This window comes from Falco punctatus, assembly GCF_963210335.1.
Source record: "Falco punctatus genome assembly, chromosome: 2".
Classification (NCBI taxonomy): domain Eukaryota; kingdom Metazoa; phylum Chordata; class Aves; order Falconiformes; family Falconidae; genus Falco; species Falco punctatus.
In genome coordinates, this window is record NC_137581.1 from 33361438 (window position 1) to 33389430 (window position 27993).

Genomic DNA, 27993 nt, shown 5'->3' on the forward strand with positions numbered 1-27993 from the left:
GGTGGCTACTCCTTTAAAAAGAACGCCACAATTAAGGCTACTGCATAGGAATAAAGTCCATTGTCTTCTAATGAAAGCTGCCTGCATTAAAGCATTAGTTAAATGACACAAGTGTAGTACTCACATAGCGTATGCCCATTCCCACACAGGTTCTTCCCTGCAGCCTTTTTTCTTGACTTCCTGTCAAGTTGTGTCGGATGCCTTATCACCCTAACTGTAGAAAAGTCTCTAAGTCACCTAAAGTTAGTGTTTTCTTCCAGGGTCATCTTAAACTTTTTTTCTTCTCTCTTTAAAGAAAGGAAATCGTGACAAAGTGGGAGGAAACTGACAAAAAAAATAATATTGTATTTTCTTCCTTTCAAGGAAAAATCCATATAAACTGGACACCCACCACTGGGTAAAGATAAACACATGTTCTAGTGGATAATATGAGGTTGGATGCTTTAATTATTTAACTGCTCTTAGCTACTTTTCTCTGGCTAAATAACCTCGGGAACAGAATATCTAAATTTTACATTGGTAGCACTTCAGCAAGTTGTTTGCTGCACTTCAAATGATACGAGCCTGCATTGATACTAGAAGGTTTTTCAGTCTTGCACTGAACTTACTAGACTGTCTCATCTCATCATCATCTTCTTAGGAGAGTTAATTCACTTGCAGCCAACTTACAAGTAGAAATTTGCAGCAGCCAAGTACCCCAAATGGCACCTACCCTTTAACTGTCAATTATAGCTTTTTTTAAGTCAGACATTCACAGCTCCAGTATTCCCCAAAGTCAGCACTAGGTTGCTAGGGTGCTACATAAGGAGGTATGCGTGATACTTTGGGAAATGAAGCATAATGCAGAGCTGTCAGAATTACCTGAGAACTAACCAAGTAAGTCCACCCAGAGCCATAACCAAAGGAACTGTCATCAGGGGTACAGTCCTGTCTGTTCCCTGCTACAACAGTTTTACACCAGCCTGACATGACTGGACTGACCTAGACAACTGCAGCCTATAAAACCCACCTGAACTCCATGCTATGTGGACCCACCTTCTTCAGTTCCACTGCCGTTAAAAACCCCTGCAACACCCCAGCTGCTACAGAACAAACATACACTGTGACTTGAAGTAAAACCACGTCAAAATAATTACTTGGCAATTTCAGACATCTTTTAATATGCAAAAGAACTAACCAAACCCAAGCCTCTTCCTTTGTATCTCCAAACGCCATATATACAGCTAATGGGAACTGCAGTCTGTAGTGCCGTTAGTCATTTTGTTCTGAGTTGCAGCTCTGAAACTGCACTCATGAATAAACCCTACTGTTTCACTAGCAGATTTAAGTGCAAGGTGATGCTGAAAACCTGCTGTAAGGGATCTGACTATTTCCTGTGACACAATACATTGTCACATATTTTCTAGTAGATTTAGATTAGAAATAAGGAAGAAGTTCTTTACTATGAGGATGGTGAGACACTGGCACAGGTTGCCCACAGAAATTGTGGATGCCCCATCCCTGGAAGGGTTCAAGACTAGTTTTGGACAGGGCTTTGAGCAACACACTCTACTGGAAGGTGTCCCTGTCCATGGCAATAGGGGCTGGTAACTAAGTGATCTTTAAGGTCCCTTCCAACCCAAACCATTCTATGATTCTATGAAGTCTTCATCATTGAAGAAAAAACCCCTACATTTAGGACTATTTTTTTAAATTTGAAAAAGCTCCAAAAGTTTAATGAAAGAGGCAACTACTTATGAGGAAGAATACAGACAGTAAGAAGACATTTTAAAACTTGTAATGGATCATAATTCAGTAAAAATACACTAAAATTGAGACACAGAATCATAGAGTATCTCAAGCTTGAAGGGACCCATAAGGATCATCAAGTCCAACTCCCTGCTCCTCACAGAAGCATAACTGTACATAACTATAAAAGATTCAGTTTTGGTTTTAAATAGTATTAAATTTTTAATTATGAAAATAAATAGGAACAATCAATGCGGTGTTAGGAACTGTGCAGAGCAAGTAGATAGGAAAGCTGTTGCACGATGTATCTGCTGAATCTCCTACGACCCAAGGCTTCGGATTTCAGTTTTTGGCACTGGATTCCAACAAGTCTTTTGCTTCATTTATTTTTGTTGCTAAGTAAGGTGATCCACCTGAGAAGAAGAAGAGGAAAGGAATACCATTTACACATCACTATTAAGTACCAAATTACTTAAAAGTGAGTAATAAGGGGATGCTGCAAGTTATTAGCTTTTCCTTCCTAAATACATCCTTTCCATACAACTGCTTAAAAAATGGCATTGATATAAACTAATTGATAAGGAAACATGACACATGCAACCAAAACTGAAGTCACTGAAGAATAATGCTGAACAATTTGTCTCAGAGAAGACTGAAATCTGAAATCACTTTACATCAGTGTGATTTAGATTTGCAGTGCAATGCTGCTGCAAATGTATGCAAGGTCAGCTCTCTTGAACACTCATCCAAAGCTAACATCTATTATCTCCACTGACCCCAAAAACTAAGAGGTAAAATTTTATATATAAATTTAACATAAAAAAAAATAAATCAGGAAGTGTGTGCACATGCACACTCACACACAACAAACCTCTCCTATGCTAGATGCCAGAATCACCAGCCAGAAACCATCACATTAAAGCTATTTAAACATGGTACGCCTTCTAACTTCTAGTCCTGAATACTGTCATTGCTTTACGCTCCATCTAACAATCTGATTACAGTTCAGCGGTCTTTTTGTGTTTGGTTTTTTTTTTTTACTCTCCCCCTGAGTGTCAACCATCTGCCTACAGTCACCAAAACCAACATTACAAGGTCTGTATCAGTAACTTACCACTCACAACAATACACCTATATTTTTTTTACAGGAAAATGTGTTTCCAGTAGTACTGCGCACGGAATAGCCTTTTCCAAGGCATCTGTTCAATCATTTTCCATTCATCGCTTCATTCATTCTATTCTATTCATCAGAAAGGATTATGATAGAAGAAGCACACAGAACTAGTTGTAGACACATGTAAATAAAAACAAAAAGGCAAGGCTTTCTTAAAGACTTCTTTAGAACATACCTGTAGGAATCCAAATTATAAAGTAATTTCATGGTGTAATAAAACAACTGCAAAAAGTAATGGAGTTCTTTTGTTCAAGTTTTGGTTTTGTTTAAATGTAGCCCTAATAACTAAGACACACTGGAGGAAAGCGAGGTAGGGCAGGGGAAGGATAGAGAATTGACTACTGGAAAACAAAAATATTTTTCTTCTTTGTTTTTAAACCAACTGGCTTTTTAGTCAGGAATAGGATTTACTACATTAAGTAATGCTTCCTTCAAAGAGTAGACGAGAGGATCAAACAGACAGTAAAGACTAAAAACTGCAATAAACAATGTATCCCAAGTAATTTTAAAACGTGCGTTGATTTTCTGCATGTCTAGAGTGGAGGATCTTAAAGTAAATTCAAATGTGCTGGAAGTGTTTTCACTACATTTACATCCTTAAGTGCCATATTAATTTTGGAGCCCTCCAATGAGAGAAAATTCAATCTCATGATTGCCCAAGTGTTTGTAATTAGGGCAAGTCCAAAAAGGCATTTCTGCCTCTTTTTTCTGTGAGCAAATATTCTTTAGTAAATGATAAATTAACATACAATGTATCAATATAAAAACACTTTAAAACTGAACTGTAAAGGTTAATAAGCAACCATTTTAGTAGTGCTCACTGGGGATGTTATTATGCAAACTCCTGTATATTTCTTCTTTATTTCTAATAATTTTCTTTTCAACATTTTGGATCTCAGATAATTTGTAACTTTTAACATCTGTAATTATTGCACTTTCTTCTACCAAATCTAGCTGGTAAATTATTATTTTAAAATAACATTCTAATGTTGAATATTATTTTTAAAAGCACATCTGTGCTACGCACAGCCAGAAGAAATCAAGATACATACATAAGCAAACAAGTCTCTCTGTGATGCCACATGTTCAAGATTACTCCAGGCTCTTGCTCTGTAGCTGAAGACATTACACAAGCTTTTTTTCTATAGCCATGCCAGAAGAGCTGCAGGGGCAGCACAGAGGCACAAATCCCTTCAACTGGTCTTCCTACTGAGAAAATGCTCCATCTTAATAGCACACAGGAGGGCTCACTACATCCATCCAAACATACACTGTGCCCAGCTGCAGGTGCATTACAGCTGTAAGAGCGGGTCGTTAAAACGTGTGATCTTTGCAACGGGAGCTGCCTCTCTAGGTCTACTCAAAATCCACACAGAGATTCATGGTTCTGGCTCAAGTCTCCAAGTACTGCTACAACAAACTCTGAAATTCATTATAAAAAAAATGTTGACCTAATAGGTACTCTAGTGGTTAAGAGGCCTTTGACCATCCTAACACATTAGAAATACAGAAGAGAATTTCTCTTCTATGTATGTCTGTGCAGCTTATACATTATAGAAAGTGTAAAAACAAAGTGTGCAATCGAATAAGCAGGACAATTTTTGAATTAAACTGAGGGTTAAGACAGCAAAGAAAAGAATCGATCAAATACTTCCCATGGCTAGTGGTCACAGTTATTTTTTCATTTTCTTAAAATGGGGTGCTGGCAGGGAGCCCTGTAATTCTGTCAAAAAGATATAAAAACCCTCCGATTTCCCCTTTTGACTTCCGAAATACAGTGCAACTCTTCACCATCTGTTATTTGAAAGTAGAAACAGCAATGAACATATGGGCTTTCTTTTTCAACCAGCTGTAGTGTAGTTAAAGTTATAATAATAGCTTTTCTGTAAGATAAATTTACATTAAAAACCTGGCCAGTAAAGCAACAGTGCCTAGCTTTACATTTTTTCCAAGCGAATTCCAGGAAGTCTGAAATTCATCAATGATGTAGTGACTACAGAACATTTCCCCACAGAAAGTTACTTTCACACGTGACTGATCCATCTCAGTTCAAAACAGGAATTTCAGTTTAATGTAAAAATGTTACAGCTAATATTTTCATATTTTGTAGTAGAGTTTTTAAAGTGTGGAAGACTGGTCCCTGAGCTCATAGTTTTAACTGAAGCAGCACAAGTATAGAAAACAACATTAAAGGAAGATGGGTAGCACTGTGGTTCATAAAGCCTGGTTTATCTGAGAGAAGACACACAGAAGCTCAGGTCTATAAATAACATACATTTGCACTCAGTGTGGTTATTTACACAAACAGTAAACTTAAAAGATCTCATTTAAGCCACTTCCTTTCCAGCTCTGGTTAAGAAAAACAGTAATTATTTACCTTTATCAGGATGATTCAAAATCATGATTCTTCTATGGGCTGTTCTGATTTTGGCCTTGTCAGCAGATGGACTGCAAAAATAAATCAAAGTGTTTACCATAAATGCCACAGTGTTCAGGCTATAAATTATAGTTTATACGCATTTCAAAAATAATTAAATCTTGAGATTTTCACCATCTTGTGGACAAAACATAAACTGCATTTCTGAGGAAGTAACAATAACAAAGGCATGTGAAACACACTGAGAAGGACATTTTTAAAAGGCCTGTGTATTTGAAACATACAAATATCTTTCAGGGTTTGATTTTTTTATTGTTTTTTAAACACAATACATCCATTCATTTAAAACAATTTAGGGAAAAAAAAGAAAAAAGAAAAAAAACTCGGCAGCTCTAGGGTGTTTCTAGCTGGTTATTCTTACCATTAAATGCAGAAAACACATTTTTTCCTCCTAGAAAATAAGTGTTTATATGACCAGTGACAAAACAACAAGTATTTAATACTATCACATTTTGTTCTACTGTAAATATTTTTATAGCTGCTATAAATAATTCTTCTTTCTGCTGGGGCCTGAAAAAACCCTGTATTTGTTATTTTTGCAAAGCTCTTCAATGTATTACATTCAGGGACACGCTGATTTACGAGTGCTACATAATGTTGTTTCATTCAATGACAGATACATAAAATATGTACTTGGCCTAAATTAAATACGCACCTTAACAGACAAATAACCACTTATGGATGCAGTATGCCAAAACAGTAAGGCTATCATATGCAAAAGGACAGTCTGAATGGTTCAGTTTCTCGTGATTTGTTAGCATGCAGAAATGAAGCCGTGTTTTCCACTCCAGGTGACTTCTTAATCAGTGATGATTCAATTAATTAATCTTTTTGTAGATACAGTTTGAATTCAAGGTATCAGCCTAACTAAATTCCCGAAGTAAACAACCTCTAATTATTATTCTGTCACAGGGAAATTAGGGTATGTTGCAAAAATAGTTCATAGAACTGCATACGAAAAGACTATTTCAATGGAACAGAAAGGAACCCAGAAAGTATGAATTAAACTGAGGGTGAAAGGCCTTGAACTACACAAATACAAAAATGAAGTATTTCTTATCAGACAGCTAAAAATATCAATCATCTATATTTTGACTTGTAAAGTTGTTTAATAATAGAAAAAGGAAAGTTGATATACCACATTTAGAAACTCAGATGGCTAGAGCGTTAACTGTGGAAAAGTTGCAGTTCCATATCATGGAAAATCATGCTGTACTGCTCCAAGAAGCAATGGTGACAATGGTGTTTTACATCAAATTTCCTTAGTTTGTAAGGTATTGCTTATTGCACAAAGTGGCCTCTAAAGATTCTTAAATCACTACCAAAAAACCTTTCATGTCAAAATCACAGTTATGTTGAATGGTACAGCCTCACAACTTGAGTCACTCCAACGTTGTGCTGCCTTCCAACACTACCAACTGGCTGAGAAGTCTATCACCTCGGTGGGAAGAGTCAATACAGTGGAGGACAGGGCTGACGTTCAGGGGGACCTGGAGGGGCTGCAGCAATGGGGTGACAGGCACCCTTCACAGACTTCAACAAGGACAGGTGCAGAGCCCGGCACCTGGGAAGGAAGAGCCCCTCACGGCGCTACAGGCTGCGGAATGGCTCTGCTGAACGGGGCCCAGGGCGCAGCAAGAACAAGAGCCAGCGGGGCCCTGGCTGCAGAGAAGGGCAGCAGCCTCCTGGGCTGCGTGAGTGGGAGCACAGTCACCGGGTCGATGGAAGCAGCTATTCTTCTCTGCTTGAGCATCCACATCCAGCTGCTGCCTCCCGTTTTGGGACCTCTGTACAGGAAAGACATTGGCCAACCCAGCAGGTCCAGCAACACAGGTCCAACCACAGTGGCGGGGGGCTGGAGCCCCCAAAGAACAAAGGGCTGCCTGGGGACCTCACAGCAGCCTCCTCAGCACCTACAGCGAGGCCATGAAGAATATGGGTCCAGGCTCTCCAGAGTCATGCACGGTGGGAGGCTGAGTGAAAATGGGCACAAATTGAAAAGTGGGGGTGTGAACTGGATGTTATACTTGCACACTCCAAGGAGAGTCCAGCAGGGACACGGATTGCCCAGCGAGGATGTGCACTCTCCATCCTTGGGCATCTTTCAAGACCTGCTGGATAGTCCTGAGCAACCTGCTCTGACCCCACTGGTGGCCCTGCTTAGAGCAGCAGGTAGGACTAAAGACCTTCTGAGGTCTGCACCAACTTGAAAGGTCTTATGATCATGTAATTATAGTCATAGAAATCATGTAAACACTATAATCACATGACTACCTGTGCAATAAGCCGTGTTTACAAATAAAATAAGTTTTTTAAAAAACAAAGAAACCCAAAGCCACTAGGATTAAACATCAAGTATGTTTATGTTTGTACACTTACACATTGTACTATTTTTTTAATGTGATAGCCTAATTTTTTTATGTCATTTAAGAATTATTATTTAAACGTTTTTAATGCACATATATATTTTCATACATTAACAAACAATTAACTATTTCCTCTGGAAAGAAAAAGTATGCATCTTGTTACAAAGAGTAAATCACATAATACAGTAAATTTTATCTCACACTTTTCAGACATATTTTCTAACCTCAGAAGTTCAGTGTAGGAATTTGATAGTTGTAAACCAGTATACTTAGGACAGCCATATTTTGCTAACATTATTTTGTCTAATGTTTGTAAAACACTCCTAACATTTTCACCTCCCACGTAATCTCATTCTGCCATCTCTCCCATCAACAGTTTCTTGTACAGAGTACATAATTAATATTATTGCTGTGTTTACACTGAATTTCAGTAATCAGTGCTGCTTCATAAGAACTAATGCAAGAACTTAAGATAAGTCAATATTTCCAATACAGTATTTGGTAGATTTGGATACCTTTTATATCATTTAAATACAAGTAATTCACATGCATGTTTCTACCAAAACCCCTGCAATCTCACAAGATGGTTGTTAGAGAATAATATTTGAAATGTTTAATGGGGCAATATATTTGAAATGTAAAAGCTACCATTAAATGGTCACCTTTATCATGGCTTGTATTTATTATGTATACTACCCATGCATACTCAGCATTTGAAGTACTGAAGAAAGTCTTTGCCTCAGAATTTAATATGACTTGGAAGTGATGACACAGAGGACAAGTGTTACAATAATAAGATCAGGGCCCAGACAGATCTAATTTGTGCATACTCTGGCATTTTCCATAACTCAAAAAAAAAACCCCAAAAACAACACAACCTATCTTTCTTTCTTTTTTTCTTCTTGGTGGCATTTTTATATATATGTCATGCAGCAAGCAGTGAGTTAAAACTGGTCTAGAAAAGCATGTTTAAACAATCTATTTCCTATAAAGATATCAGCCATGCTTCTACACAATTAAATGTTATAAAGGATTGAGCCTAAAGAAGAACATTTCTTAAGTCTGATTAAGCCTTGATGTTTGCAAGATTCAGTCTAAACACAACAGGCAGTGTCACTGTTCCAGTGCAGACTCAAGCTATTAAAATTAAAAATTACAAGTGTATTGATTGTGATGAAACTGCTCATGTAAATGACTGAAGTGTCCAAGCTAGGCATCGCCACTGTATACGTGCTTTCGTAAGCTGCCATATGATACTCTGGAATATCACTGAATTTGCTCTTATAAAGTGAAAGTGTTAATACATTATCAAACTCAAAGGCCAAAGGAAGTATTTCTGAAGAGCATTCCTATAAATCTCTTCTTCAGTGTGCAAGCATGGAGTATTTCAAACAAATGTAAAGGTTTTATTATACAACTTCTTAAAATGAATACTAAAACTGCATAATTTCCATTATGTTAAAAATAAACACAAATAGCACCCTGAACAGCATTTTGAGTCCCAGTTTTCACCATCTGAAATAATTTCTTCTGGGGATAATTAAAACCATTCTCCTTATGGTTGGTTTTTTTTTTTTTTTCCTCTCTCTTAAACCTTAAAATTCAAAATTAATCTAAACCTTAACTAAGAAATCTACCAGGGTCAGATCTGCTCCTCTCATCTGGAAAGCCATCAGACTCACCACCTGCTTTACAGAAAACAGGTGTGTGGTACCATTGGTCATCCAAATGTTTATTAAAAAAATCCATTGAATACTCAGCTTGGAAATTATTTCCCATACTTCCTCTAAATGACAAGTCTCTCCGAGTATTTTTGTTTGGAATATGCTGCAACTTTTTAAATCCGTACAAATCAGAGGGGAGAAAGAAAAAAATAGTATTACTGACTCATGAAAAAAATGAGCAAAATTGATTTGTTTTCCTCGTTTATTAATATAATCTACAATATTACTTATCTCAAGGGGTATTTTTGGAGACCAGGCCATGTGATCACACTAATTAGCACAGTATGTGCTATTCTGATTATTTCTAGAGCACCAATTGTCCACTGCAATATGTTACTATGCCTTCAAGCCAAACAGAAGTTGCATGTTTTATTAGCATTTTGTTTGCTTTTTAGCTTAAGCAGAACATTAGCATGGTTTACAAGTCATCACAAGTCCTTCTTTAAAAGTTATTATTTTGGCAAGAATATTCCACATTCTCACAATATGCATCTTCATTCGATACTTGGCAAACAAAAATATATTAATACAACACACCTACCTTACACCTAAAATAAGACTAGCTTCTCGCCTACTCATTTTCTGTTCAAATCCTCCTTTGTAGTACAATGAAAGACTCTAAAAAGAAGAAAGGGAAAACAAGCAATAATTAGTTTAATCTACAAGGTCCCAGGACCTAAATCGTATTTATATGACCTCATTCAGAGCATTACATTTATCTATAATTTATTTTGAAGGTATGGAATGATTACAAACCAGATTAATATGAAAGGACTTATCCTGAGTGTTAACACATATAAAAACCAACTTAAAAATAACTATCAGTAGTTTTTTCCATCTTCTATTGCTAGTAAGAGATATTAATAGCTACAACCATTAAAATCCTGCCTTTGGGCAAAAAAGTCCACAATGGAAGTACACACTAGCATAGAGTGGTACAGTGTGTGTGCTGGGGAGGGCAGGGAAGAGAAAGCAGGAAACTTGTTTAGAACAGCTTTGGTCCCACCACAATGGAAAACGACAAAAGTCACAATACTCTGGCATCCAAGGAATTATAATCACTCTGAAGTCCAGATATTTCTACAAAGAAAGTAGGTAGAAACAACTATAAAAGCATAAGAACAGGTAAGTGTAATACACTGAGTCAGTATGTGTTTTCACATGAAGGAATGTTACTTCAAAAATTATATCAACAGTTCTTTGAAGGAACCCTGAAAAATAAGCAAAAAGAAACAAACAAACAAAAAAAAACAAAACAAAAAAAAAAAAAAAAAAAAAAAAAAAAAAAAGAAAAACCAAACCCTACAACACCAAAAAAAGGCTTAGCGTCTAGCCACAACCTCTCTTTCAGGAAATCACTCAGCAGAACACTGGAAAGTAACAGACTATATGGGGAAATCCTAACCAGCTTCTGCCTTTACATCCTTTCCTAGACACTGATGACAAGTAGAAGACAAAGGATCTGGAGTGAGTTTTTTAAAACTCATTGGCATGAAGGACTTTAGCCACTGTTTTAGGAAGGGGAGAAAAAACACAAGTGGGAAAAGAACATTAAAAAGAAGGAGGTGGATATGAGAGTAAATCATTACAATTAATTTCATAGGTAATGGGTTGCATGTGTATTTGTCAACCATAAATGTATTTTAAATTTAAAAGAAACCCAAATGAACAAAAGTTACTGAACCACCACTCACGGTTAGCAGTGATGACCTCAACGTAAATGCTTCTATGAGAAGGATTAGAGACTAGCCCATTGCTACACAAATAATAGTCTAAGCTGCACAAGTCCCAGAGGCAGCAGATGTAGCTCCAAGACAGCCTGCCTTTGGGGACCGGCACACAGAAATCACTCAACAAGACTGAAGTTTTTTCCTCAATGCAAAACCTATCACCTGGGGAAAAAATAAGCTGTTTTTGTTGCTATCAAAGGGAAGTCTGGCCTGAGAGCTGAGATTATTTAGAAGTGTTCCTTTTACCCTCAAGTAAAGATGTGTTTAGCCCTTAATAAAATACTTTTCTCACTAAACGAATCTACTTATATTCAGTGAGAATTCTGACTTATGTTTACACAAACTCTCTCTTATGTAACTTCGAAAGCATTAAAGCATTTAAAGGGCTCTGCCTATGATATCTAAGCAAAGCCTTTAATTAAGCTTAGGAGTGACATTCACCCAAAAGTATGGGTCAGAAACACCTCACCTATTGCTACCCTTAAGTCACACACAGCCACAGCAAAGGTTTTCTAGTGTGCTGCTGTGATCTGAAACTGATTTTATCTTCCTTCTTCCCACCCTAAACCATACACAAAATCACACTACAGGTATCAAAGCTGAAGCAACTGTGCACGTGTCATACCTGCAAGAAAAATCTGTTGAGGAACCCCTTCTATAGCCACAGGGTAACACAAAACAGGTCTGTAACAGCACACATTGACATTACGGGTTAATAGTATGTAACACAAGGGCTCCTCCAGTCCTCTACAAGGAAACAATGCCAATAATTTAATGACCACCAGATAACACCCTTGAGGAGGCAAAACTGCACAAAAATTTGCAACGATGGTGTACAATAACTACAGCCAGGAGAGAAAAGTATGTTTTAATGTCCTCTAAAAGGTCTTCCAGAATTTCTCCCAAAGCAGCTTAGGTACAGATGGAGTTCTGAAAAGGTTAATTCTTCTCTGCCCTTCAACTCTGGCATACAACTCTCATACAGGAGGAGAGGACACTGGTTCACTGTTCATGTCGAGAAGAGCAATATTTGAATTATCTCTAACATGGCTCATCTCTGTTCTTGGTATTTTAGATAAAATCTACTATTTAAAATAAGAGAATAGAGAGGGATGGCTACAGGCTTCCATTCAGAAATACGTTTTCATGTTTTTAAAGCCCACTTCCTTGACACTGTTCTAACCTTGGGAAGCCTTGATTCAGTTCACTTCCAAGAGGAATGAAAAAAAATTCTGTCTGTGCCCTTTGGCACACAAACAAAAGCAGTTTGTTGAACTGGTCATTAAGAAAAAACATTTTCTTCTCAGAAGTGAAGCATGTAACAATAATAATCAATTCTTAAATTAAGATTTTGATCCTAACCAGAATTTAAAGGAAATTAGACATAAAAGCTATTTTTCCCATTGGTTAGAATAAGGGGGAAGATTCGTTGAGTCTTCGTTTTATGAAACGTCTTCACAAATTTCTAGTTCCCTAATGAAACAACTTTTGTATGCTATCAAAATCAAAGCTTCCCCCTGCTCGCCCGCCCCTCCCCACCCCCAGTTGTAAATTCTAAGCAATGGCCGTAATAAAATGAAACAATACTCAAGATATTTTCTGTTATGAGAACTTCTCGATGAGCAAGCAGTTCCAGACAAAGACACTGGTTTATTTATTAACTTTGGCTATTGCAAACAAAGTCTGTACTGGAAAAGACATTGACATAACCTCTCCATTTCTTTATACTATTTGGGATGAGGGGACAGCCTATCATTTCATTTACTTTGTTTCCTTGCATGTTATTCTTATATATTATTATGTTCAGCAACTTACGGGAGCAAATTCTGCTTCCTGAACAAATACTATTCATAGATTTGGGAGGGTGGCGGTGGGGAAACAGAAAATGGCTAGACTTGCTTTGCAAATGTCTATTCACTCTTGCAAATTTTCACAAAAGCAGTCAGCTAAGAAAATCCAACCCATTTGGATCGTGACGTTTTCAAGATACTTTTCCTGGCATAGCACAGGGAAAGCATAATCACTGTTTCAATGCCAGGTAAGAGATTCAAAACTCCGTAACTGAGACTTTTTCATCCATCATGTAACATGAAGTAGTGAGTTTTTCTGAAAACTGTATGTGTTGTTCCACCACCAGTATACTTCTCCACTGAAATGGTAACAAACACTGGAAGGAAAAAAAAACCCAAAACCCCCAAACTATAATAACAAACTATTTAGAAGCTGTATTATAGTATAACCTATAATTTGCCAAGATCAACTTCAACTTCCTTAACTTCAGTTATTAAAAATAAATAAATAAAAAAAAAGGACTGCAAATTGCATTATTCTCTGGAAACTATTTTCAATGAAGGACAAGAGAGATGTTTGCTACCCTTACCTCTCAATTCAGAACACTGTGAGTCTGAGCAGAATCAGATCCAATAAGGGAAATGCAGTGCAAAAATCTCTAATTAAGTGCTATAGAAAACACCATTTTCTTCTGGAATGCAGAATTTTCAGGATTGTGGTATTTAAGTATTTTGACAGTTCATTTTGCCTAGAATTTCTGTTTCTATCTTCAGTATCTTCTAACTTCCAACCTTCAATATCAGTGATTCAACAAAGAAAAGTAATGAACGCTATTGAAATTCTTTTTTTTTTTTTTTTTTAAATTCCACATTTCAGGAAATATTATTATAATTAACAGCATTAAGGTCTGCCTAAGGAAGAAAAGCCAAATGACTACTTGGTGCTACGCACCTTCTACTGGCAACAGACTCCTGTCACTACACACAGAAACAAAACAGTGTCACTGGCATTTGTGTCACCTGTAACAAAACCAGGCTCAAACTAAAGAAGCGTTTCTCTGGAAACTAGCATTACGACTTGTCATAGAGGGGAAATGACAATGTTTCCTCTCATGTCTTTCTCCATTGAAAAAAGATGGTACAGAATTTCAGAGCCAAATTACAGCAGCATTTACACATCATATTTAAGAATACCTGTTTAACTGCTGTAAGTTAAAGTTAAATGAGAGGTAGAAATTCAGAATAAACGTACCACTTTTAGTCACAAATAGTAAGGAAAAGCAAGTAAAAGATGAGTGCAGCTGTTGACTGTACATGTTATTTATTTAGGTAAGTAAATAGGAAGTGTCAAATACCCGAGACAGAGCAAGCAAGCATTTTAAATCATCACTTCAGAATTGCTCAACTTGACCTTACCCAAGTCATTTATTAGTGAGCAGGAAGAAAGCATAAATGGCATCTGGATTACTTTGTGTGACTACAACCAACACAAACTGTGATTTCTACTTCAAACGGGGAGGGGGGGTTGGGGGGCAGGGGGATGACGGGGACAGGACACACAACATCAGTTGCAAATGAGGGGAGGAAGAATGGGGGCTTACAGAGAGAACAAGCTAGCTTTGAAACAGACAGCTGCTTCACAGTCTCTCTCAAACAAAAACAAACAAACAAAAAAAAAACCTACCAAAAAACAAAAAGGGAGGTGATGAGGGACAGGGTTTGATTCTAGAAAGCTAGAGTAACTTCTGAAAGTTAGGTACCTCTAAATACCATAGGAAACCAGCAAAGTAACAGTAAGCCTAGGCACTAGCTTTTAATGTGAGATTCTTCCTCCAGTAAGCAAAGGTAGAAGTATTAACTGCTTGATTTCAATTGTCAGTAAAGTTTAGAGGAGGGTATGCTGTAAAACGTGATGAAAGTGCTAATCCACAGATAATACTCAGCAGCTTCAAATTCTCCAAACAAAATCATGTAAAGCCACTGAAATAAGAAGTCTGGACAATAAGCCCTTACAGAAGATCTTTTGACCTGTATTTTCTGTATTGTTTAATGAAAAATTATAAATAGGTAATAACTAATTGTTAAGGGGAGAAGAAAAATACTTGGAAAAAAATACAATCCAAGAAAGTAGTAGCTGTAGAGTAGTAAAGAACAACTGATTTTGGCTAAGAATTACACAAGTATCCTAAAATTGACTATGACTGTGGAAGAAAAACATTATCATTACCCTCACAAATGTAAAGCTGACAAATACATACAGTTAATGGCAAATAAGAGAGAATTTTTATTGTATTCAGCAGAACTCGTCTTACACTGAAAACTCATAGTTGCAAGTTCAGAAATAGAATAATGGAAGACATGTACTCTACTAGAAATCAACATATAATTCTGGGCTATGAGGCAGGATGCAAAGGCAAACAGAGGATGCAGCTCCAGGGACTGGGAACACCGAGAAGTGCAGAAGCTCCTGGTTGCTCTTTATGTTGTTCATGAATTCTGCAGGACTCTGAAAGTCACTGTGGTAAAAATGCGATAGGCCTGTAATGACCCTGGCTCAGCCAGTATACCAGTATTGAAGGGTACGGTTTCCTAGGAGCAGACACCTCTCTGTGCAGCAACATGTCGTATTTCAATGTGATAAAAAGAGTCACCGTCTGCTTTCTTAAGTGAACACGTCTGAATTTAGATTCTCTAGCCTATGTCTACAAATGGATAGAAGAAGAAATGCTAGAGTAAAACTGCTGGGGAGGGAAGGTGAAGACTGAAGCTCTCCCTACTCTGAAGCCACATGTCCTTATTGCTAGCTACTTCTAGCAAGCCTGAAGTCAGACTGGATCTGTATCATGTGAAAGCAATTTAATTCACAGTACCTAAAGTCCCCTCTGCTGTTTTGGCAGGCACCTTCGAATCTCTCAAAAATTTACTTTGAAAAGGGAAAAAAAAATGGTGTTGGTCTCACAACAGCAATGCAATAGAGTGACAGAAAGCAAAAACTGATCCAGGAGGCCTGTTTCTGGCTGATACACATCACAATTAAGAACAAGTGTGGACCATCCCCAAGAGGACAGCCCATGTTTCGAGTCCTTTCCTCCCCAGGAAGCTTGCACTGATGAAAACTGGAGTTTCAGCACATGAACATGAAGTACTGATGGCAAATGAATTTGGACCCTAGGATCTGTCTATACACTGCAGACAGGCTCTGTGCTGCAACCAGCCTCACATTAACAGGAACAATATTAATGATCACTTTTTTTTTTAAAAAAAAACAACTACTTTAAATATATTTTTCAGGAAATAATAATCTGCAACAACTACTCCCTCAACACCCTCACCCATCGGCATAAGAGGGAAATGGTGCTCCTTCCACTGTGGTGAAGCATTCACTGACTATGAACCCTGAAAGAATACACTGCCACAAGCAGACATACACCTCTCTGGGAATTACTTTAATCAAACAGGAATGGAACGTACTTATTTATTTACCAGAGGACAGTGTAGCCACTGAAGCAGAAAGTAAATGCTCTCGAATATTCCCCGCATATGCTCCTCTCACAACACTCTACCTCTTGATTTATTGCCTCATTAATATATTTGTAAAATATGTAGGGCAAAACAAAGAACAAAAACTTGGTTAAAAGTTCAGATTAGATGGGGAAGAAAAAAAAAAAGGCAACTCTCGCATGCACAAGAAAATAAGCTCCCCCATCTCTATGGCAACCTTTCCTAGCAGTCTATCAATTTGTCTTCTTTATTTTTAACACTGTATCTGAAAGAAAAATGACTTTAAATTCTTTCAGTTTTAGCTTCCTGAAATGAAACTGCATGTCACTCCTTTGTAATCTCTAGAAATTAGCTATTTTCTTACAGCACACTTCAACAATTTATCATACATTTACTAGCAAAGAGTTCTGAAACATGGAACATCACCACAAAAATCAGAACTGTTTATCAAACTCATAAACATCTTCTGATATAGCTTCATCCACAGGGGTTTAAAATATACCGGATAATACGCCAGAACATACACAAGTAAGGAGCACCCCTATCCTAGAAAAAAAAAATAACTTAAGTGGCACTTACCATGTTTAATATAAAACGTCTCCTTTCTAAATACTTGAAATCTAAAAACACATAGTAGAAAGTAACCTCTAAACTTACAGAAGTTGAAATCCTCTTTGCTGTTTCTGTAATTGCCTGCTCCAATGGCTTCCAAAGGTGGAAAGCAAAACGACCTGAAACAGATTGAAGTTAATGGAAATGATAGCCAACATTCACTAAAAGGAAAAAAAAAAAAAGAAAAAATAAAAATCCTTCCTTGTTAATCTTTTTGTCTCATTTATATTCTGTACAGCAACATTGCACTTTACTGCTTTTCAAGATGTTCCCTCAACAGCCATTTTTGGATCTTGCCCAGCCAAAGTTCCACAGTAAACTTGCTATGGTTTACATTTTTCAATCTTTGCACTACTGGGGAAGGGAGGGGAAGAGGTTTAGTATACCTTATCTAAAAACCTAGTCATGGACTGCAAAGATCCACTGTGTTTGCTGACAAAAGAAATAGATTCAAATGCACTTCAATATGATAAATGAAGATATCTGCCTTGTGAACTTTAAGAAAAAAGCGTAGTATAAAACATTAGCTTTACATATACATTATTTATTAAATACTGTTCAAAGGTTGCAACTTCAAAAAAGAAATCTATGTACTACACATTTCTTGCTGTGATGTTGTATGCTTAATCACACATTTTGTAAGTACTGGTATTTTTTGTTACAAAGAGACGATCCTCTGGGATTCAGAACCATTCAACTCCCCACTGGCAGTGAACATCTATAGCTAGTAAAGACTAGAAGGAACACTACTGACTGTGTTCTTAGAAGTACAAAGCAGGTCTATCAACTTCAGAACCAAGATTTGCACCATGTTACTGCAGGATTTCCCTGTGAGTCCCCTCTCCCCAATTACTGTGCTTGATTAACTATTCATTAGCAATGTAATGTACTATTATACACAATGCAAAAACTTGTTATTAAATGTGGCTCTGCTTCATTCAAACACCATCTTGCTTTCATTCTTAAAATATGCAATGTGTCCATATGTTTAGTCATGTAAACCTGTGCCTACGTTAACACGGAAGTTAAAATCACTGTTAGAGTATCACTGTTGTCATGCTGTGATGTACTAATGTATTACCTCACCTTCTTTTTAATGCTTGCTGTTACTACTTCTTTGCTAGCTGCCATTAATATTTCAGCTCAACCAGCAGAAATTTTAACAGCACTCCTCTTCTGCTTCTATACAAACACATAGATAAACCAAACTCTTAATGGGTGTACATCACCAAAGATCTTGTCTTTCCTTCCCCTAACCAACCCTCCCCCACACACAATTGTACCCACTAAACACCTGCTAATGTTTGCTGCAACTTGTTCATCTATTGCATCTATTGTTGGTGTATGCATTTCCACATATATGCTGAAAAAAATGGAAATAATTTGTGTACTTCGAAACCAGAACAGACCACAGTTACTTGGTCTGAGTACCCCAGAGTACAAATTATTTTAAGCCCATGCCCTGATGTTCAGACTAGAACCTATTTTTCAGAAGAACATACAGTCCAGAGGCAAAGAGTTCAGGTAACAAACAATGTACTGTGGAAACACTTTAGTATGATAAAATCACCACAGCCACTACAGCCTTCCATTTTTCTGTATTTGAATTTGTTGAGCATCACCTTCACATCACAAGATCCTGTTGCACTCTTCTGTACTACAGAGCCCTCACCTTGCAATAGATTTGCTCTTGTTCCCGAAAATAGGCAAATGACTCAACTGATGATTCTTCAGTCTGCATCACTGTCAAACCACTCAGGTTAGTCTGAACAGGTGCTTATGGACTCTAAAGTTACTATTTCTAACTTGTGAGTACTCCACCTACTTCAGTGCAAGACCAGTTTCTTCAGCGCTTCAGGGTAGTAACAAGTAGCTAGGGAACAGTAATCTATAAAACTGCTGGTCTCTTTTCCCAGGTAACAAGTGATAAAACTGGAGGAAACAGTCTCAAAATTTCACTATCTAAAAGATATTTAGACTGGATATTAGGAAAAATGTCTTCACTGAAAGCGTTATCAAGCACTGGAGCAGGCTGCCCAGGGAAGCGGTTGAGTCACCATCCCTAGAGGTATTTAGAAAACATGTAGATGTTGTGTTTAAGGACGTGGTTTAGTGGTGGACTTGGCAGCATACAGGTTTATGGTTGGACTTGATGATCTTAAAGGTCTTTTCCAAGCTAAATAACTCTATGATTCTATGTTATTAAATAAACAAAGTAAACTTTTCACATTACATTTTGCAGACAAAAAGCAGATGGAACCTTTTAGCTGATGCCGACAAAAATAGCTGTGATTTTTCCCAAAAAAACTTGGAAAATATGTCAAGGATTTTGAAGGGACAGGAACTGTAACTGAACACAATTCTCCAGAGAACTCTCAAGTGACCTTCCACTTTTCACTATTTATATTCATAAAAACTTCATTAACCCTTTTGGAAACTGCAGCTCACAAGCAGTAATTCCACACTAAGCTGGTAATTTAGCTTACCTGCAAATGCAACAGTTGCAACACCAAGCCCAACTGCTATCATAGTCCTGGCCTAAAAGCAGAAAAACAGGAATCAGAATAACATGCAAATTCTAATTTAAAATACATGCACCTTTTACTTTAACAGTGAGTATTTCTGATGTCTGACATAGACATTTCATATATAATTTACCAGACAGATAAAAGTGAGTTCTGTATTCCACAGGCTATGTTAGATTTTATAGTTCAGTCCCATTAACCCATGCCAATGCATCAGGTGTAACCTGGAACTACCCATTAGCAAATCAGTGAACACTGACAAAGCAGCTCACAGTATGTCATGATAAAAATATAAAGCAGACAACTATTTGTGATTACTTGAAATTACTTGTGCAGACTAAGTCAACACATTACATAACAGAAAGTATCAGTTCATTAGAAAAACATAAAGAACTAAAACAAACAATATTATTTTGCAAAGTCCTTCACTGGAAATCTCATAATAAAATTACTTCAAGATTGTATTGGAATATTAACTTAAATGCTACAACCACAAATGTACATTAGTGTTCTCCATCTTTCATGTTTTGACTCATGGAAGCCCCAATAAATACATGAAGCCCAGTAACCTCTTTTCATTAGTGTCAATCACTGGCTACACTCTATCATATAGTACAAATATTCGTGAATAGGCTGATTTCTGACAGATTTCAGACAATGTTTATCAGCAGCCAAAATCTGCTTTAAGTCTAACTGGGCTTATTGGAAGCAATCCCACCAAAAAGACTGGAACCCTCAGATTAGGTGTACACAGTGCTTGAAGAAAGTCAGGCACCTCAAGAAGGACAATAAGAGGTATCTCTGTGTTGAGCAAAAAGCTGCTGAAAGATACATATTGGATCTTGAAGGAGGGATTGACCTCACACGTTTGCAGAATTCAAGAAGGGTAATGATCATTGCAAGTGTTGGGGCTTTAGTTCCACTTCAAAAAAGCCTACATGCAATCTTGGAAACAAATGAAATAGTCATACGTGGTACTATCTGTCTTATCATGCGATAGCGCAATAATGATAGTTCAACAATGCCTTGAATTTTCCCCCAGGAAACATAAGTAGTCAGATTAGGCCCGTTTAGCTTGAATTCAAAACATAATGATAGTGAAAGTGATTTTTATCACCAGACTGTGACTTCTATATATGACTGACTCCTGCATTTATCCAATAAGTGGTTTATAAGTCTTCTACCAACAAGCCTGACAGTAAGACTTAAAGCCCAAATTTCAATGTGAGTGCCCTAATAACTGGGTTTGGAGATTTGGAGCCAAGTTGCCTTTGCTACTGAGATTCCTGGGGCTAAAATCTTCTTTGATTGTACCCAATCTCATTTCTAAACAGAGCGAGTAGGGGAAGAGTTGGGAAACACTGGTTTTAAAGCCTTCTAGAGCTGGCTAATAGGGTTTAGAACACAGGTTGACAACTTTCCCAGGAAATGCACTGCTGTACAAGGTGTAGGCACTGCCATCATGCCCAGTGGCTCCTATGGCTTCAGCTTTGAAGGCAATCAGCTGTGATCACTGTCAGTATGGAAAAAAGTGGTAGCCTACTGTGCTGGTTTAACCCCAGCTGGCAATTAAGTGCCACGCAGCTGTTCACTGACTCTCCCTCCATCCCCCTGCAATGGGATGGGGAGAATTATTGGAAAAAGGTAAAAACAATGAGTTAAGAAAAGTTTAATCACTGAAATAAAACAAAACATATTTATTAACAATTGTAATGAAAGTGTGGGTGGAGATAAAACTGAAGAAAAAACAAGTGATTCACAATGCAATTGCTCACCGTGCCCAGCCAGTCCCTGAGTGGCGATTGGCACCTCTTGGCCAGTCTCTTCAGTTTATAAACTGAGCATGGCGTTCTATGATGTGGGATATCTTTTTAGCTATTTCAGGTCCGCTGTCCTGGCCCTGCTCCCTCTCGGCTCCTTGTGCCCCTGCTCACTGGCAGAGCACAGGAAAGTGAAAAGCCCTTGCCTTAGGGGTAAGCACTGCTCAGCAACAGCTGAAACATCCCTGTGTTATCAACATTATTCCCATTCTAAGTCCAAAACACAGCACTGTACCAGCTACTAGGAAGAACAATTAACTCTATCCCAGCCAAAATCAGGACAAAAAGTCTCTTGAACATAAATCCATGGTCACAAACCACAGAACAGAGTAATACAGAATTGCTATAGGATTGTGATATTTTCAGAAATGTGTTTGTTTCTGGTTATTGTCTAAGCAAAGGAATTGGAGGAAATTTTTAGAAGATTCGAATACTGAGAGCCTAGGGAAACAGATTTGTGAGAAGAAGTTAGAAGAGTTTTAGTTTTGTGAGGAGATGAACTGTATGCTTTGCTATTTTACATCTTCTACTATTTAAGGTAATGTACTTAGATTTTTTTTTTCATGGTCCTGCTCCTGTACTTAGATTTAAGGTAATGTACTTAGATTTTTTTTCATGGTCTAAAGATGAGGGGAAATTTTGTGGAACTGAAAGAAACAACAGACATAAACCTACTAAATTATTTTTACATTCAGAAATGAATGCTAATATTGAGACTGAAGACTACGCCGAAATGAAAGAGTTAGGTTACTAAAATGGGATAGACAGGCAGATTTTTAAGGCCGGAACACCCCTAGTCTTAACTTTGCAGTGCCACTTTCACTATGTTTAGTCTTTTTTTTTTCTACTAGAAAACTCTAGGCAATTGCAGTATTATGTTATGTGAACAGCTAGAATAGCCCCATCACAGGTAGTTGCGAGGTAGGTACTTAGTTAAAACCATAGGATCCAGAACCTAGGTACAGAGGAATACAGCTTTTTTCTAAATGAAGTCAGAGCATGTGCCCGGGTTCTGGCTGAGACAGAGTTAATTTTCTTCCTAGTAGCTGGTACAGTGCTGTGTTTTGGACTTAGAATGGGAATAATGTTGATAACACAGGGATGTTTCAGCTGTTGCTGAGCAGTGCTTACCCTAAGGCAAGGGCTCTTCAGTTCCTGTGCTCTGCCGGTGCGCAGGGGCACAAGGAGCCGGGAGGGAGCAGGGCCAGGACAGGTGACCCGAACCAGCCGAAGGGATATTCCATACCACAGAATGTCATGCTCAGTACATAAACTGGCAGGGGCCGGCCAAGAGGTGCCAATCGCTGCTCAGGGACTGGCTGGGCATCAGTCAGCATGTGGTGAGCAATTGCATTGTGAATCACTTGTTTTTTCTTAGGTTTTATTCCTCTTTTTGTTATCTCCCTTTTCATTATAATTATTATTTATTTCAATTATTGATTTTTTTTCTATCTCAACCCACAGGTTTTACCTTTTTCCAATTCTTCTCCCCATCCCAGGGCAGGGGGGCAAGCGAGTGAGCAGCTGCATAGTACTTAGTTGCCAGCTGGTGTTAAACCATGCCTCTTTCCTTGACTTGTTCAGAGTGACAGCAAGAATCTTTTACTAAGTGATTACAGTCAATTAAGAGCTCAACAATGTGTGAAATAGATCACACTGGCAAAAGAAATAATATTTATTAGCTTGTACTTGTCCAAATTAAGTTATACTTGCTTTGCCACCAAAAAGGTGGTTTAAGTCAGCAGTTTACAACAAGTTATCCAGGTTGCAACAAGGCATTAAGCAGCAGACACCTCATCACGGGTAAGGCCAAGCACAGAGACCAGGCTAATAAATAATACCTGGACTCTGTCAGTTCAGTTTAGAAATAGCTTAAGTGTTGGTCTAGGAACAGAATGTCTGGGACCCCTGCGGGCCTCTGATAGAGTCAGCCATGTCCACTGGGATGCATTATTTCATTCTCAGTGGAAAGCACCAGCAGTTAGTAGAAAGCTAGTGCTGCCTGGAAAACGGCAGGTAAAAAAGCAGCATGGCAGCAGCTCTAGAATAGGAGCAGTACACAGCATCAACAGGAATATGAAGACAAGTCAGAAAAAAGGTAAAAGTGATGGAAAGTTCAAGCCAGAGAAGCATGAAAGGCTGTCCATGTTTTGAAGTGAGGTACAACCACCAGAAAAACTGAGAAATACTGGTTTATGGTAACTCACCTTATTTGTATGATGAGCAGATTAGAGTCAATTGCCACATAGTAGCAAAGAACTGATAGTCATGCCAAACCACCCTGAATGTTTGTTGTGTGTGAAAATATCCAGCTACACACATGATAAAAACTGAATTTGAACCAATGTAAGAACGATTGCATGGTTTGCCTTTTACCAACGCAGCCACTGTTATAAAATAAGTGGCAGCTTCAAGTACTAACCAATGAGCCCTTTAAGTCCAGCCTGACTCTGCGTCCTTTGCCATGCTCACTAAATTCAGTTGATTATTTAGAACAGTAAATCCAGGTTTATTCTGGTGCTTTGAAGTGTAAAGTATAAAGTTCAAAGCTTTAATTAAATGCACTCTTTCCATATCAATATTAAATGAGAGCAACTCACCATCACTGTGAAAGGGATCAGTTAATTTATGGCATGCTAATACAGCTACCACCACAACCATTTTTTAGCTCCCATTGCTTGAAAATGCATTTTATTTCAGACTCATAAAGGCTAAAAAAATTTAAATACTTACTGACTTTCAATTAGGACAGAATTGACCTCCCCCTCCCTCAGAAAAATGCCATCAAGAAATCTCTAAGACTTATTTTTTAAATGAAAGCATTCTGTTAAGTTCCAAGAGGGAAAAATAAAGAAATACAGGATTAAAAAGCAACACCTTTCCCTTTATTTATTCAGTGAATCAGCTCCCAAAGGTTAGTCATTAACCCAATGTTATTCTGCTGATCTCAGTATTTTACTTTTACTATATAGTTCAGTTTTCAATAACAAACCCTCTTAGATACAGAAAACAAATAAAATGAAGTTTTGCTAAAACTGCAAAACCTGGTATTTTTCTTAAAATATTCTTTTCAGAAACATGTGTAAGAAACACAAACTTTAGAAAGGCAACTGCAAGACCTGACTTCCCAAAGAGTTTGGCAAACAAGAGGTTAAAACATATTAATTAACATAGAGTATGTTCAGAGGTTTACTTCATATACTGTTAGCATACAGAGATCTGTGGCTTAATCTTTTAATATCTGATCTGCCAGTAGCCTTATTTTTTTAGCAGAAGAAACAGGGAAGAATGAGATAATCTTTTTGCAAATTTCTAATCCACAGTGCTCTGCTACCTTAACCATAGTCAAAAAAATATAACTACTTCTGTAATTCTTAGCATTGCAGCCTCTCTATGAAGTACAAAAAAGTTAAACTTATAAACAGAAGTAGAATTTCAATTTTTAAATTTTTTCAATTTTAAAATTTCAGCACAACACTATTACAACCGACTACAGACTACAGGAATCACCATTATGAATGTCAAAACCTATCTGCTTGTATAGGATTTGGATTTTACACACTGCTTCTTCTACCACAATTAGTGAAAACACCCTTCTCGGTCAAATGAAAAATACTTTGATCTTCTCACAACTAGCTTTTAGACACACAGCAAGAGCTCCAGTGTCTTTTGCCTCAGAAACCTACAGTGTAATAGAATAAAAAGCTGAGAAAATAGTAATTTGTTCTGATGGGTTTGATGGCATTTTGTAGTTAGTCCATACTTAATCACAGATCAGCAAAATAGGAAGTGTGTTCTTACATTCAACTAAGTACAGAAGAGTAAATTGCTTGACCAAAGATTTCATTTTAAGGAGGTTTGGTTTGTTGGGTGGTGGGGTTTTTTTGTTTGGTGGTTTGTTGTTTTTTGTTGTTTCTTTTTTTTTTATTAACTGTTGTATGACTCTAAGAAATAGGATTCACAAGTATATTAACCAAGTGTACAAAAATATTTCTGAATCTAAATTTTTCCTTAAATAAAAATTCTTGATTTGAAATAAATGATTGTTTGGCATAGAAGCTAGAATAATGCTTGTATTCATCAGAAAAGTAGCTACAACTTACTGGAAGACTGTTTCAGAGCAAACCACCTAATTATATGGAGCTGAATACATTTTGAAGTGGGATTATATTATGAAGTATCTGCAACAGATTTGATTTCATAATCTAATACCTTCCTTCCAATCTTACCTTCCTATGAGACTGAATTTTTTTTCCAACAGCAAATTAAAAGTAATTTCAGCTAGATGCTGTTCTCTGTACTCACCCAATTCTCATGTTAACTCTTGCGTCATTTATTTCAGAGCAACTTTTTTGGTTTGTATATAAAGCTATGCCTACAGTTTCTGCTATTTTTTCATAGGAAATGGTACCTGAGCAACAGATTCACTAACAGAAGCATTACCATAAAGTATTCAAATCAACCCTCTTGTGTGTTAACAATGGCCTGTTGCTGTTATCTGTGAGAACAGACTCTTTATACTTCTACTTTTGCTCTTTCATCGCTTCAAACTGCGAACGCTTTTGTAAACCAGCTACCAGAGTAACAGTGATCATGATCAAGTGACTTCAGCTAACATCCTGGACAGCTCACAACTACGATTCAGGGTAAGATAGGGTAGGTAGATTCAGGGTAGCTCTTTCAGCCCCCCGAGGCGGATGCTGCTGTTTGACTTTTCTTCTGCTACTATTTCCTTCCACTGTGGCAAGAAGGGCTCTGTAGGACGTCAGAGGGACAGATGCAAAAACACTACGGTTGATCTTGCTATTTCTCTCTGGCAAATTTTAGAATTTGGTTATACATAGCTTAACCTCCTTCTGAATTCCTTAGCCAGGAATGAAATAATAACTGTCCTTTCTTCCGCTATCCATCTACACGACACCATCCAGAGAAACTGTTAAAAGAGCTTCTACTGCCAACTGTATGCTAACAGTTTACAATGTATATATGCCTGAAAAATACTGCATTCTCCACTGAAAGGCCTGGCTAAAGAATAAATTTCAACAGACAATTGCAGCAATCCAGATTCTACTCTTCTAAAGACCTACCTCAATCTCTGGATCTGACAAAATAATTCCTACCAACAGAGCAAGCCGTGGTAACCCCAGGTGCAATTTTTAGCCCAAACAAGTAAGATGACCCAAAGAGTCCACAAAATTCACTAGGAATTTCCCTGCTAGAATTCCATGGGGAGAGTACATGGACTTGACAATAGTAAGTTTAAGACTCAGTGTCTAAAGATTACACAGCTTGCTGTTAAATACACAGAAAAACTCTCTTGGGGGTCGGGGGGGAAGTCCTAGACCTAGACAGTAGTAACAATGAATAAATAACTTATAAAGAACTATGATATAAAAAATGTTTTTTTAAAAAAGTAGATATAACAACACGCACACAATGAAGTAAGGCAAATACATCTTTAAAGCCATTCTCAAAACATGGAAACTTCACCATCCAGTGCTTTAAGCAGCGATCCATGTATTTGTCGCACTTCTCCTTTTCTAAAGGGAACTCGCTGTCCCACGAACTAGTCACAGTGACCAGAACCAAGGAGTGGGATGAAGTTCCAGTGCCCTTCCCCCAGACCACAGCCCTGCACCAGGACACTTCGGCGGCACCTTGGCTCCACTCCAGAGCCACCCGGCCTCCCTCCCATCGCAAAGCACCAGGTGAGAGCCACTTCCCTGAAACAGCGCTCTACAAAACCATTAACGCCCAAACCCGCCGTAACAAAGCTTGCACAGCACGTGGAAACATCACAAGTGTATCGTGTCTGTACGGCAGGGGAACCAAAGCTCGGGCCCGCTCGCCCCCGCCCGTGAAGGCCCTGCCGCGCCTGAGGCGAGAGGCGCCCGCCTTCCCGCGCCGGGCACCCCCGCCCCCACAGCCCCGTCCCCCGACCGCTGTCCCGCTGCTCGCACCCGGGGGGTGAAAGCCCCGGGCTGGCAAACAGGGCAGGTGGCGGCCTCACGGCCCGGCAGGGCCCAACCGCCAGCCGGACCCGCGGGGGTCACCCCGCGGCGGCACCGAGCCCGGGGGGAGGAGCGGCCCCCGCCCCGGCTCCGCGGGCCGGAGGGGCACAGCCGGCTGCTGTCCTGCCCTCCCCTCGGCCGCCACTCGCGGGATGCGCTGCCACCCAGCCCCCGGCGCGCTCACCAGCCCTCGGTCCAGCTCGGCATGGCCCTTGCCGGCGCCCGTAGGGACTCTGGCGTACTCGGCATAGCGCAGGCCCTCGGAGGAGGCCGCCGCTCCTTCCATGCTGGAGAGGGCAGCAGGGCGGGCGCTACGGGTCGGCCGGAGGGACAAACCAGCCGGGCGGACGGCGGAGCCCCTCCCCTCGCCGGTCGCGCGTCACGGCCGCGGCGGGGCGGGAGGCGGCCCCGACGGAGCCCCGCTCGGCCACCGGTGGGGCGCTGGGCCGAAGCCGGAGGCTGGTGTCCCCGTCATTAGTTGTCCTCCTGACTGTCTTGAGGCGCTGGAAGACCGGAGGTGGCAGCTCGTTTTAAATCCCAGGACAACCAGGGGTGGGTGTGTGAGTGAGATGAAG

At 38.7% G+C, this 27993-nt stretch overlaps 1 protein-coding gene across 1 annotated transcript; it reads right to left on the bottom strand.

The window, feature by feature from the left end:
• Positions 1 to 1924: 1924 nt before the first annotated feature.
• On the bottom strand, positions 1925 to 27953 carry DNAJC15 (DnaJ heat shock protein family (Hsp40) member C15). The gene is made up of 6 exons (XM_080376816.1): positions 27603 to 27953; positions 19549 to 19600; positions 17108 to 17181; positions 9971 to 10047; positions 5280 to 5350; positions 1925 to 2141 (listed from the first exon to the last, which is right to left on the bottom strand). Exons 1-6 carry the CDS (start codon positions 27702 to 27704, stop codon positions 2071 to 2073), a joined length of 447 nt encoding a protein of 148 aa, XP_080232942.1. The 5' UTR covers positions 27705 to 27953; the 3' UTR covers positions 1925 to 2070.
• Positions 27954 to 27993: the final 40 nt, after the last annotated feature.